The sequence below is a fragment of the Antedon mediterranea genome, chromosome 4 (genome assembly GCF_964355755.1).
Source record: "Antedon mediterranea chromosome 4, ecAntMedi1.1, whole genome shotgun sequence".
NCBI classification, from domain to species: Eukaryota; Metazoa; Echinodermata; class Crinoidea; order Comatulida; family Antedonidae; genus Antedon; species Antedon mediterranea.
This window is the reverse complement of record NC_092673.1, coordinates 23,184,505-23,199,096: the sequence shown is the minus strand read 5'-3', so window position 1 is coordinate 23,199,096 and position 14,592 is coordinate 23,184,505. Positions and strand designations below refer to the sequence as shown.

General features: G+C 32.9%; 1 protein-coding gene across 1 annotated transcript in view; it reads right to left on the bottom strand.

The window, feature by feature from the left end:
- LOC140046956 (hemicentin-1-like) overlaps positions 1-14,592 on the bottom strand; it is an 80,129-nt gene that overhangs the window by 30,523 nt on the left and 35,014 nt on the right. Inside the window, exons 8-21 of the mRNA XM_072091731.1 lie at positions 11,809-11,930; positions 10,335-10,610; positions 9,406-9,675; positions 8,792-9,061; positions 8,285-8,467; positions 7,880-7,975; positions 7,139-7,417; positions 6,589-6,861; positions 5,928-6,203; positions 4,367-4,639; positions 3,693-3,983; positions 1,383-1,658; positions 598-876; positions 210-482 (exon numbers count right to left, since the gene is read on the bottom strand). Coding sequence (XP_071947832.1) covers positions 210-482; positions 598-876; positions 1,383-1,658; positions 3,693-3,983; positions 4,367-4,639; positions 5,928-6,203; positions 6,589-6,861; positions 7,139-7,417; positions 7,880-7,975; positions 8,285-8,467; positions 8,792-9,061; positions 9,406-9,675; positions 10,335-10,610; positions 11,809-11,930 — 3,437 coding nt within the window. The remainder of the gene's footprint in view (positions 1-209; positions 483-597; positions 877-1,382; positions 1,659-3,692; positions 3,984-4,366; positions 4,640-5,927; positions 6,204-6,588; positions 6,862-7,138; positions 7,418-7,879; positions 7,976-8,284; positions 8,468-8,791; positions 9,062-9,405; positions 9,676-10,334; positions 10,611-11,808; positions 11,931-14,592) is intronic.

Sequence of the window (14,592 nt, the reverse complement as noted above, 5' to 3'; positions counted from 1 at the left end):
ATCGATTAAAATCCAGACAAGACTAAACAGTAAATACATTAATCCTCTAAAACTTTTTTTTTCATTTTCCACACAAAATGGTTTTACTCAAAATTTCAAGGTGGGTTATGATTGAGTGCACATCAAAACCACCTCCACCTTTTAATGAACTTAGTTAAATGGCCCATTACCTGTCTTGGTTCAGTAAGACTCAATTAGTCACTACTTACCATGTACTGTAAGATAAGTGATTTTCTCATCGGATCCAGCTGCATTGGTCCATGAACACTTAAATTCTCCCCTGTCTTCTCGTACCGTGGATGAGATTTGAAGTGATCCAGACGGCATCTGAAAGTATCGCATATCATCCTTCAGGATAAGTATACTATCCTTATACCATGTGACTTCAGGTTCTGGTATTCCAGATGCAGGGCAGTTGAGTGTGACTGGGTTTCGCACGATGACTTCATAGCCAGTACGTTCATCCAGAATCAGAGGAGGAACTATAGAATAAAAAGATATATTCTTTACGTCAATAATCGTGTGTAAATGTTTATTTATGTTACAGTATATTTTCTTAAATTATAAATAATTTGTTTTAATTAATTCTCAACTTACCTTGGACAAACATTGATATTCTTCTGCTTGTTTGACCAGCAGGATTCGATGCGTAACATTCATACTCTCCTGTGTCTGGATCCTGCACGTTATCGATGCTAAGCATACCACTTGCGATTATGTACATCATGCGAGGATCTTGATCAATGTTCAACAACTGACCGTCTTTGTGCCACATGACCTGTGGGTATGGGATTCCATCTACCTCGCATTTCAAATACGCTGTTTCCCCAGATACTAATGTTAGGCTATTTAATCCAGGTAGAATGGTTGGAGGAACTGAAGATGAAAAAATATAGATTAAGTTTTAACAGTAAAATGGTTGAAATTGTACTAATTTTAAACTGATATAATGACAAATTTGTAATAGTTTATGTGCCAAGTCAAGTTTTTAATGTTAACAAAATTTAATTTCTGTCAATCATTTTTTATTATGTCTATTTTTGCAGAAATCAATAATTAATTATCAATAATCAATTGTACAGCTAAAGCTTGGTTCCCACTACACAGCAGAAGGATGTAAACGCAAATTAAGCGAATGTTCAATAATCCATCTTTTGTGATTTGTCAAATCACGTACGTTGCATTACGTTGCGTCTCTAGTGGGAACCAAGCTTTAATAGGGTTTCTTGTTTACGAATACTGTATATAACATATCCTATGGAAAATATGCAACACAAAATTTTGGGGTATGGGGTAATATTTCTTATTTATAACTTGTGATTTTGAAACTAGGTTTTCTTGGTATCAGTGTGCAGTGTGTTGATTGCCTAATTATAATATACCTTGAATTTCAACACGGAAAATCTTTGAAATGTTGCCAGCAATGTTGGAAGCAATACATGTGTAGATTCCACTATCTAGTACAGTTGTTCTGAGAATTCCGAGGTTACCGTTGGAACTAATGAACACCTCTTTGTTGGGATTGAGAAGATTGTCGTCCTTGTACCAGGTGTAGTAAGGTGAAGGGGTAGATTCAACCTCACATGGTAACTCTATTGGGTTGCCAATTACAACATCTACATCATTGTCTCGGTCCCATTCAGGGATCACAGGTGCAACTAGAAAAAGGAAGAACTTAAATATCAGTAAGTGTACTTCCTAATTGTTAGGTCTTTGTCTATGTTATGTGTATTTTATTCATTACATTTTTGTCACCAAAATACATAAAATGAATTGTATTCCTGTTAGAACTACTGAAAATACTGAAAAGCTTTATTTGTCCATTATAACAAAATAATCTATATATAAATTTACGTAAGGGCAAAATTCGGTAAATCTCGGTTTATTTCTAGAATTTCTACTCGATGGTATATAAAGTTGGTTCATACTTTCAGTACTGATTTTAACCATCTGATGTAACCCTGTTTACTAATTAAATTGAGTTAGGTAATTAGTTATTGACGATTAAAACGAATTTAGGTTCAACGATTTGCCCCAAATAGGGGTGTTTTCCGATCGTGGTATACACTGTCTAATGGATGTCCATCTTGAAAAATACCCACCACAAAAATACGAAGAGGCTTCGCATTTTCCTATCTCCTCCTACGATAATTGTTTTTAATAGCTGAAAACTGGTTGAACAGCTAGAGTACAGCATCATAATGTTGAAGACAGGCCGATTTTCTTAAAAAAATACTATTTTGATAGATTTAATATACGATTATACAAATGTATTGATTTGCGATGAATGGAACATTCCAATCTCTGTTTCACAAGTGTCTATTCCCTCAGGCGTCGTTAAAGGCAAGTACAGTACTGTATACTCGAAATTCGATCCATTTTTGTTTTCAATCTGTGCTGCAGAGGTTGGATATAATTTTTTTTTAAACGGATAATGAGCTAGCGTTTTCACTCGCCGTATATTATGTACACATCTTTATTATTGCATTTAAACCACCCACATCATCACCTTTCCCTCACTGGCATGAGTAGCGTTGTAAAACCAGTAGAGAATAGGCCTACGGTACATCACATGCCCTAAACGCAGAACAACTTTGGTGGGTAGGGTAGGAACCAACTTAAGTATGAATTGGCTCTAAGAAACAATTGAAAACCATTAGGCCTACTAATTAAGTTAAGTTAGATAATTTAATATTTATTGACGATTAAATCGAATTTATGATTTTACCCGAATAGAGGTGGTTTTCACAAATTGTTTTACATTATATTATAAACATATACACGTCGTAGTGATGTATCGTTACATGTACTGTACTATTTCAATCGACTAGGACGGTGATAGTTTCAACAAAGTATTACATCGCAATGTTTTACTGTGTTTAGTGGTATATTATTTGTAAAACATGAAAGCAATTAATATTTCGTTAATGGATAAAGAATATATTTTAACATTGTTCCTCTTTGCACCCATCCTCTTCCCCATCCCTCAACCCTAATGTTACATACAAAACACAAATTAAGTTTGTTTAAATTTGACTTAAACAATTGGTCTTATTTTGTGACAAGTTTCTCTTTCGGAAGTAATAGGGTGCTAATTTTAGTTGAGTACATAAATCACAGTGTCTATTTATTCGTTCCTGTACACGACATGTATTATTGTCCTGCAGTACGTACATTTGAAATCGCCAGTTTTTTAACGCTGAAATTATTATGTATTCGAGAACCATCTGTGGGCACGACCTAGATGGTACGCGAGCGAAGCGAGCGTACCATCTAGTAATAGAAATTCTTCTTAAAGATTGGCAAATAGATCCAGTAAAGCTTTTCTTTACAGAAACAAATATAATTTACAAATTTAAGCAGGACAAATTTCTAGGATAAATTATTACTAATTCAGCTTAAATATTCAATGACAACTATTTACACCTGACAATTGTATAATTAAGTATTTAAACATATATAACATTTTCACAAGAAAAAACTATTAAATAATAATAAAATCGGTTTGAATTAGTCATGCTGTAGACATTTTAATCTAATTTACACACATGAACTCAAAATTGAATAAATGGCATAACTAAATTAAAATTGATAGTCATACTGTAACACTTTTAATATCATGTGTAGTTCTAAAAGCTTTAAAATTATTGTTATTGACTGATAAAGTTTTTATAATTTAAATAATAACTTACTGTTGACAAGAAGGGTAATTTCCTTTGATGTGATACCGGCTGGATTGCTAACGGTACACACATAAATACCAGTGTCGCTTTCTATTGCGTTATGAATGGTAAGTGTGCCAGCTGATTGGTCAATTTCAAATCGTGATTCCATGTCACCACGAGTTGCTTCTACGACTTCTTTACCATCTTTCATCCACGTGATCTGCGGACTTGGAATACCGCTTGAAGAACAGGACAGAGTGACTGAGGTTTGCTCATTAACATCGTAAACTTGGGTTTGATCTATGATCTCCGGTTGTACTGAAATTGTTAATTAATTAAATCATAATTATTCATTCTAAAATTCAAAATAAATTAACTTTTTTCATTTTCGTAAAAACAAACAATAAAAAGTTTACCGATGCAGAAGGTCAAGAAAAAGTTAAATGAAAAATACTTGTCTTTGAATAATGACAAAATTAATATTTGTGGCAGCCTACTGTAATACTAATACACTAATAAATAGATAGGTCTACACTATCAAACTAGTTTGACAAAAAAAAGTGTGATGTGCCCACATATGGTAGTATTATGACATCATTATGTCCATATATGGGCACATCACATTTTGTTGTCACATAAAGTTTGATAGTGTAGACAGAGCTTTACAGCTGACAAAATACAAGTAATAAAAACACACTAACCATAGACATCCAAGAAGATGGTCCTTTGTAGAGTACCAGCATCATTTCTTACACTACAGATGTATGTTCCTGTGTCTGTCTTGATGGCACTGATAATTTCCAATGATCCAACATCCAGTTTGGTTAGTCTTTGTGAGCGTCTCTTTATGGCACGGCCATCCTTCTGCCATTCAACTTCTGGAGTGGGAATTCCTTGCACGATACATGGCAGGACGATGTCATCACCTTCATGTACAGTCCAAACTCTTTCATCAGGAACAATTGTTGGTGGAACTAAATGTAATAATAGTTTATTTTTCAGTGTAAGTAATCATTTTATCTGATTGCATATAAACTCAGTCTTAAAAATATACTTTCTTTACCGTTTAGATTTAGCTTTTTCTTATTTCATTTTGTATCTCCATTGAGATCCAGCCACTGATACCAACAGCATTGTAATTTTTTCAGTAATTTGCCTTTTTATTTATATCTATAAATATATCTATTTTATATAATATATTTTTTTCTTTTCTTTAATTAACTAATCCTTTGGCAAATTTCAAGTCTTGACTGACCATGTATAGAGTAATTATTTCACACTTTTTCTTTCTGGTTTTAATTTTGACTACAACATTTATGAAAGTATATGAGTTATCATGTTAATTTCATCATAATATGCAATCTACGATAATTTAATTAATTGATATAACAAATTTATTAAATACATAACATCATTTGAATAAAAAGAACAAATCACACATCTACACATAATCAAACATCGTATACTCTATCTCTAACAATTTTTTCCATATTGTATTGACTAAAGCCGAAGTATAGTCGTTATCTCGGAACCGTTCTATGGTTACCACCAGGTAGGCTTACTTCATCAAAGCTTCTATGAATGGATGTACTGGTTGGGAGCAGAAAAACTAGTAGACCATACCCAGTACCGTTTTGATTACGATCAATCGGGAAATTAACCTCACAACGTTAACCAGCAATTGTAAAAAAAAATGCAATTTCTAATGTTCTAGAACAATTATTTTGGCAAAGTATATAATTTGATTAGTTCCAGTAAAATATGTAACAACAGATAAAGGGTACAAATGAAGTATCAAGTATCATTTTAATAAGTGAAGTCAAAGACAATTAAAATGTATTTTATCAGTTATATCAGAATCAGTTATGTCAGACAAATCGGTGACAGGTGTCTATAATCATTGTTATCAGTATGTGAATGATGCGATGCCAATCAAATCTTGCACTTGCGTTCTTTGTTTCTAATTAAATATTATAGGCCAAAAGCATACAGAGATATTAAGTGCAAACACAGGTTTAAAACTCTGATAGTACTTTAGAGATTAGACCTACTTTTAAAACGGTAAGGAAGGGTAAAATGGGTAGGGGATTGGGTTGCAACAGTTGAATGGGATTGAATAATAATAATTATAAAAATTTCTCTGCTTTATCGTCAATTTGTTTTGGTTATTTTAGGATATTTCATTTATAAAGAGCTGAGAAACATTTGTATCAGACACTCACCAGTATATATTTTTAATGATTAGTTAGTATTAGAACATACCCCAAACATTAACCGTAAATGTCTTTGAAATATTTCCAGCAATGTTAGAAGCCACACAGATATAATCAGCAGAGTCAGAAAGTTTAGTTTCGCCAATCCACAATGTTTCATTGTTATTGAGTTGGTTAGTGGTTGTCGGTGTGATTCGGAAGCCGTTCTTATACCACGTGAAGTCGGCAGCAGGAACACTGTCCACGGAACAAGGAAGCCACAGAGTCTGGTTTATAACAACATTAACGACTCCTTCCTTCTGGTTTGGTTTGAACTTTGGTGGAACTACAAAGAAAAATAGAAAATGAATAAGTAAGTACAGTATATCTATACTTTGCTTATATTCCTAAAGGGCTAAGTAAAATCCCAGGAGTGCAATAATAAAGAAAAGCTTATTTACTTCTAAGTATACACCTGGGATTTAATGTGGTATTTTTCATAGACAGATAATAAGCTACAGGCCTATGACAATTCTCCAGGGTCGTGGATGGCTTAATATTGGTTAGTAAGATTTGTGAATCTGCTAACAGTGTCATCATCAATCTGACACTAATTATAAACTAATAAAACTTTATTTAACCCATAAAAATAATCTTAATTAACAAAATTAGCGTAAATTATTTTTAATTTGTCAACAGACAAAACAAGAGATTAAAAGTGACAAACTTACTGTTTACGAAAAGAGATATTTCCAAACTGTCTGTACCGGCAGGATTTCTGGCATCGCATGTGTACGTGCCTGCGTCATCAGCAGACGCGGACGTTATTATAAGGTTATTACCAAGCTGATAGTAATACAAGTTGTTTGTTGTGATTTCCTGGCCACCTTTAGACCATGTAATCATAGGGAGTGGATAGCCTTGTGTTGGACATTTTAAAGTGACGTTTTGTCTGAAGTTGACAACATAATCGATTTGTGGATTTGGTACAACACGGGGTGGAACTGTAAGGAAAAAAAATCATTAACAACTAAATAATTCATATTAATTATCTCCAAAAATCATATTTTACCTCTAAATTTTCGTTTAAAAATGCAGACAATGGCTTATTTATGAATTTATTTAGACACACAGCCAAGGATTGCCACAAGTGACTTGTTACTGTGTAGTCTGCCAGAGAGGTAACAATCAATTTCACATGACAAACACACACAAGATACATAGATAGGGCCTGTTTCTGCTATTGCCGAATAAACGGTTGATACAAAATGTAAAATTTACCTTGGACAACTAAGTTACTTTCCACTTGTGTCTGGCCAGCAACATTAATTCCTTCACACTTAAATACACCAGCATCTACTTCTTGAATGTTGGAGATTGTCAGCGATCCGTCGCTCTCTAGTCGATAGTTTTGATTGAGGTTTGGATTTACTGGGATGTCATTCTTGTACCAGTATACTTGAGGAGGTGGGTTTCCTTCCATTCTGCAATTTAAGGTGATCCTCATTCCAATAATGGCAATTTCCTCTGGCGCTGGGCTGCTAAAGATGTAGGGTCGTACTAAAAATAATAGAAATGATTATGAGCGAGCAATATGGAATAACGGTAAGGGATATCAGACCAGCATACAAGAGGTATGTGTAATATTGCTTTAATTTTTAGGCAAGTTACTTTAATCTCATTGCCTTGTCCTTTAGATGGGATCAAGTCATTGGTCACTTTACATACAGGGGCTGGATTTGATAAGATGAATAAATAAGATGGATAAAGTATTTTACTTTATTCTATCTCTTTCCTATGTTATATCTTCTTTATCATTATTGAATATTTGAACAGAAATGGGGTCATATTCCAGTGTACTGAGCATGGTCCTATACTGGGCCCATGGAGAAGAGTCTAAGACCATATTTAGACAAAGATCTTGGGACCATTATGCTACCAGCAGTAATCCTATTTCTGCTTGATATTAAATATAATTATTTGCTAATTGAAATATTCTAGATTATGGAGAAAAAAAATTACCAAGTCCAGTGATGCGGAGTTGAGCGGTTTCTTCTTCTTTTCCAAATTTGTTTTCAGCAATGCAAATATAAGTACCCGCATCATCAACAGTTAAATCTACAAGAAAAATAAACACAATTTATTGCATATGAAAAGTTGGTATTATTTATTTTTCGGCCCCTGTCGCTTCAATAGGGTTCCTATGTTTTTTACTTGATGTATGTATATTTTTTTTAACAAATAAAGACTAATTTATTGTATTATATAATCATGTTGTATTTATTTCATGAGAAAAATATACAAATAATAAAGAAAAAACATTTAATATTGTTTAAAATACTTGTTTGAAGCAGCAAAATCGTGACAACTAAAAATAGATTAAGAAAATAAAATACATTTCTAATGTATATAAATTTTAAATATTACCTCTGATGTGAAGAGCGCCCCCAGTGGTAACTGTAACTCTCGGGTTTGTATTCAAGTTCTTTCCATCGATTCTTCTCCATGAGATGATTGGTTTAGGGAATCCAAAGGCAAGACAAGGGAATGAAGCATTCAATCCAATATCAATGGCAACATTGTCAGGAGGTTGCAGAATTCTTGGGATGGCTAAAAGTAACAAAATTAAAAGATTCAATTAATACGTAACTAAATTTCTTTATGTAGTCCTGTAGGAAAAAGTAATGGAAAATAATTTAAATTAGATTAATAATAATTTTGTACACTTATTATATGAAATATATTTACCTCAGGAAAGGAGATTATGTTTCCACCCCTATTCATTTGTTTGTCTGTGTACACGATACCCATGAAGGTATATAGCCGAATCTTGATGTTTTGCCTATGTTTTGCCTACCTGTTTTTAGTATTTCACAATATATAATAATTTTTTTTGCAAATGTGGAATTTTAAGTATTAAAATGATCAACTTACATCCAATCTCGAGGTACATGGAAGCAGTTGCAGTGCCAGCAATGTTACTAGCGATACACCTGAACAAGCCTTCATCCAGCGTCTGAGCACTAGGCACTTCTAAGCTGCCATCTGATAACACCTGATAGTATGAGTATTCATCAATGATATCGCTGTCCTTCATCCAGACAATTGATGGAGGTGGGATGCCACTAGCAGGACAAGTTAAGATTACCGTTTCTTCCTGAGCAACCAGGATTTGCTCACTTACTAAAGTGATCTCAGGAACCGCTGAAATTTAAATGCAAAATACAGTTAGTTTGTATTGTGCTGTATGTAAATTTGTTATTTTTAGATTTGTACATATTTTATATTTGAACTTTTAAATGGAATTTTAAATATATTTGGTACAATCTGGTTATTTTGCAATGCCACTTATATTTTTAATAAACCAGAATTAAATTGATATAAATATGTCATGTCTGCAGCGTATTTTGTTCAAATTGCCATTGCGGAGTCTATCAAGTTTGGTATGCTATTTTAGTCATTACTAAAATTATTTACATACAACTTTGCAAAACAAAGGGAAACCAGACATTTCCAATCTATATATCTAATAAATTAATGATACTCACCAGTAAATTCAACCACAATACTCTGTGTATCATAACCGGCGGGGTTAATGGCATCGCAAGAGTATGATCCAGCTGCATCAGGACCTGCATTGTGGATGATCAACTCGTTGTCAAAGCCGATGGAGAGCCCTGTCATCCGAGGCAGTTCTTGGTTGTTCTTACTCCATGTGATGATTGGGGTTGGATAACCAGAAGCAAAGCAGTTTAGTGTTAGGTTCATTCCAGCAGTGTAAGTAACGTTGGACGCAAGGATTGTGATTACTGGCACCTCTACAAAATGCAAAACAAATAATTATACATTTTAATCAGTATTATTTTTTATCAATTTTTCTGTAAAAGTCAGACATACATTTGATTATAAATTTATTTTAGCATGCTTATGTGTTTACTTAATTATTGAGTATCACTTTAATGAATTCAATTTATAAACCATAAAATAATAATATAAATGAGACAATGCAGAAAATGCATATTTACTAATGTTTAGTTCAGCAGTTAAACTCTACAAGTTAAATCACTTATCGAAACCACAAGAGTGGTCCATGTCCCAACGGGATGAAAAGGAACTAATGGAAGTATTACAACCTAAAGGAGTTAGCAAGCTGCCATAATTTTATCATATAATGAAGTACATTTTTCCTCTTCTTTATTCCTCGAAGACAACAAAATAATGAATTCACATTCAAATAAAGATGACAACATTTTTGTCAAAAGCTGACACTTAATATTCAAATAATAATAGGGACTTTACGAAACACGACGGTTAGTGGAGGACGACGAATATCCTGTGTTTGCTAGAGCGACGGAATTCCACGCTAAGTTCCACCCACTTGTTAAAGCCCATGCATTAATTATTCATGAGCACCATCCTATGGCTTCCCGTCGTATTTCTTAAGTCCCTAATATAACATGTGGACAGAACGACGAACCTTGGACAAGTAAGAAGAGTTCTTCAAAGACAGATCCTCCCTCATTGGCCGCTGTACATCTGTATCTGCCTCCATCTGAGTCACGTACATTCATGACAAGCAGTGATCCATTTGAAAGCTGACGCACAAACTCATTCTCCCTCAGACGGACAAATGAATTAGGCTTAGTCCATGTGATGTTATATTTGACAGTGCTGTATGCTTGGCAGCTTAGAACGGCATTCGCTCCTGGAAGGGTAGTCACGTTTTCTGGCTTCTGAATGGTTGGAGGAGGTTCTGCACAAGAAAAATAATTTATTCACGTCAAAAAAATGTTATTTATAGTTTATGATTATAACATATGTACATTTTGCACAAAGACCTCTTTATTATAAAAATAAGTAGCCTGAATAAAATGTATTGTTATGATTGTGTTATAAAGTTTATTGGGTAAAGTCATCAATGATTCTGACAATTATTAATTCTTTCTCAAACATAAACAGAGAGCAACAGATGTATTACATATTTGCTTGATTTCAGAAATGCATGATAACAGTTACTATTATCATGTAATGACACAATTTAACAATAGAAATACTGTAATAAATATACACATATATTGCATCTGCTACAAAACCATATATTATGAAATCAAATATGGTATTTTATCTTTTAATGTGTCATAGATAATTCAATAATCAAAGAATACACATTTCTAAGAAAAAAGAATTGGCATAAATAGTCCATGATTTTGCATGAAAATATTATTATATTTTCTCTTTTGGCAATACTGTACTATGACTAATTCATGTCATTTTTCCAGCCTTGGGTAGGTTTATATTTGTTATATTTTTAAAAACCTACCTTTTATATTTATTAAAAAACATTAATGTGAATGAAGCCCGTATTTTAATGCCAGAGGAATATATATTATATGGTTCTGCTAAACACTTGGGTGCAGGTCTTTGATAAACTTTAATCTGTTCATCAAAAAGTTGTAATCACATACGAAAACATCAAGTCAGTGAAGACAAGTCATAATTATTGCAATCTAGCTAGTCCTACACCCTGTCAGGTTTACATCTACACCTTGTCAGGCCTACACCCACGTTTGTGTAAAGAATGAAGATATTGCCAGATTTTAAATTATTAATGTCAATATGGCTATTTATTATTTCTAAAAAAAAATAAATAAAATGAAAGATAACTTTTTTAATTCATCATTAGACTGCCATAATCTACTTTCCATAACCTAATGTAATGGTTTGCTTATAAAAAACATTATTATCATTTACATATCTTTTATTAATACTGTACATAATTTATAAAACTTTGTAATGTAAAAGTATTTGCAATGCACTTTACACAACGGTATAGAAAATAAAAATACTGATCATTGCGGAATAGTATAGACAGTGTATGTCTACTGTACACAAAATATAAGATCAAAGGTCCTTAATAGGAGAACAAACTTTAGAAAAATAAGTAGGCCTACCTGTTACATCAAGGTATGTAGTAGCACTTCCAATGCCCTCAGCATTGGTTGCCCAACATTCATAGTAGCCCTCATCCGAGTTGGTTGCCCGTTCAATCAAATGTGTAAATTCAGCATCACCACTATAATTATAAAAGATTCAGATTAGACTGACTAGTCATCTATAGTTTTTGGATGGTTGAACCAGAATCATCACAAAAAAGCACATCAAATACATTATACTTTCCTAACTTCATGGTATCAGTGACCTAATTATTATTCACTAAGTTTTTATTAATGGTTTTCAATAAATTAATTAAACAAGGGAACATGTCAAAAGTAGTCTACGTTTTGCTTACTTTTTTTTCCTGCTTATATAATTATTATGATATATCGTATATTGTATCTTTTTCTTCCCAACTTTTTTGTTACTGTACTTCACTTATTTCTGGGAACCTAGGCGTAAAGTTTTAATTTATTTAGGTTTCCCTTGTTTTTATTAATTACTATCGAATGTGTTATATATTTATTGAATAAACGAATAAACAAATTATTTACACATTGTTTATTGCTGCGACTGCCTTTAATAAACTTGTACATTTAATAAAAAATATATGTTACTGCAGTAACTACAGTACAGAATAATTTTGACATGAACCCCAAGTAGATTACTCATTACTGAATAATGAAATTATTAGTCTTTCAGCGAACTATTGACACTCAATCAACGCAATCTTCTATAATCAGTAAACTCTATTTCCTTTCATTTTATTTAAATATATAAATGTAACTAAAGACAGAAATTCCTAAGTCAACAATACACAAAACTCATGGGTGTTGAGTAAACCGAAATCTAAATTACATAGGATGTCATAGATTAACTGGGAACACACGTCAGAGACAGTTGGAGGTCGAACATGCAGCCCTGGCATACTTAACTCCCTGTAGAGACACTTCTATCTTTAATCCCTAGAGGTTTAACTGGACTTGGAGGTACAAGTCATGGCTACGCGGTTTTGAAGCAGACGACACAACAAAGCGGCGTCGTCTGCTGACCTTACTCCACAAACTCTTTCCATACCAATCATGAGTAATGGGAATATTAATACAACTTTGATGTCATCTAAATATATATCTTTCTGTAGGGTTTGCACGCTAAACCACTGAAGGCCAGCCCTTGGCATATTTTCTTCTGACCTTATATATTTTGTACTCGACGTAATGCAATTAAATGATGATGACTGTATCTTAAACAAAAGTTTTACGAAAGTTTAACCAAAAAAAATGTTTTGTCTATTGAGGATTTTCTCAGACCTACCATCTGTTAATTTTCAGAATTATTGAAGAAGTTTACAGTATCTTTTCAGAGATGCCCATAAATAACATTACCATTTTAAATAGTTTTAAATTTAGTAAAGTGCTGTAAGGTTTATAGTACCAAGTGTTTCCATGTAGCATAACAACTAAAATGTCCTTGTCACATGGTATTGCGAACCTTAGGACTACTTTATATTTTTATTCGCCATGCAAAAAACATAGCTTAAAAATAAACCATATATTTTGTGTATTTGTTACACTGTAAATTATTTAAAAAAAAACAATTTTCCTTTGAAAACAAAATAGATTGCACAGTTAACTTTCCTAAAATGTGTGGTTGTCTAAAATGTTTTCTGAATGCATTGTAGGACCTTTTGAATCATTGAACAATTTTGGATTCAGGAGAGTCACCAGTAATAATACAACGACAGGGCTTACGTATTTAAACAAGAAAGAATCCACAACATATTCTAAAAGTTAAGTGAAGAAACAAAGATTAGGCAAAGAAACTATTTTCTTTGTCTAGCCTAAGCACTGGATTCTGCTGGGGAGTTGACTGTATACTGATGACCACACATGGTTAACCCTGGATGGATTTCTGAAACTATCAACACTTATTACCTCTTTGAATGATACTACACAACTACACAAAACCAAAGTAAATCATAGTTCAACTTCAACCCATACCATCACATACACAATGTCATAATCTCAAAAACACCATAAACTAGCACTTGACTCGATCCTTAATAGTTTAACATACTGTTTATCACAGATTATAGCTATTAGCTAACACATTTTATGCCTAGAGGAGACTGCACAACAGGTGATAAGGCGTGTTACCTACCACCATCACAGATATTTAAGTTTGACTTAAAGAGAAGCATGTTGATACAATATAATTATACCAGCATGATATTCTAAACAGCCTAAAGTCACCTCTCAAGTGTAGACATTTTTATCAGTTTGTTTATTTATATTAGCAGGTAGTTAAATTCCAATAAGTTGTACGTATATAGAAGTTCATATGAACATGGTGCCTGTTTTTCAATAAAAATTATCAACTTTACAAACTGTAGAAACATTAACTAAAGAATCAGATTTACTGTCATCTCTGACACTTTATTCAAAATTGTATATACATCTCAAAAAGAGAATTAGATTGGATGCACTTGAATGATAACTGATGTATTTCTTGTAGGTGTGATGAAATTGACAGTATATTGACAATGACAGATCGTTATAAACTTCACATAGCCTGAGGGTGGGGATGTTGGGTTCTATTCCCAGTAATTTTAGTATATCATAAACATGCTATATACTTGAATATAAAAACGAGGGACTCTTTTGAAATGTTGCTAGTTTATTTTCCTTTGTCCATCTTTCAAATAATTCTGGTGTGTTTAAATTGTAGTTTTAGAATGTACACTTGAAGCAATTGTGTGTAAGAATATTTTATGTGTTGCAAATATAATAGAACCTATATTA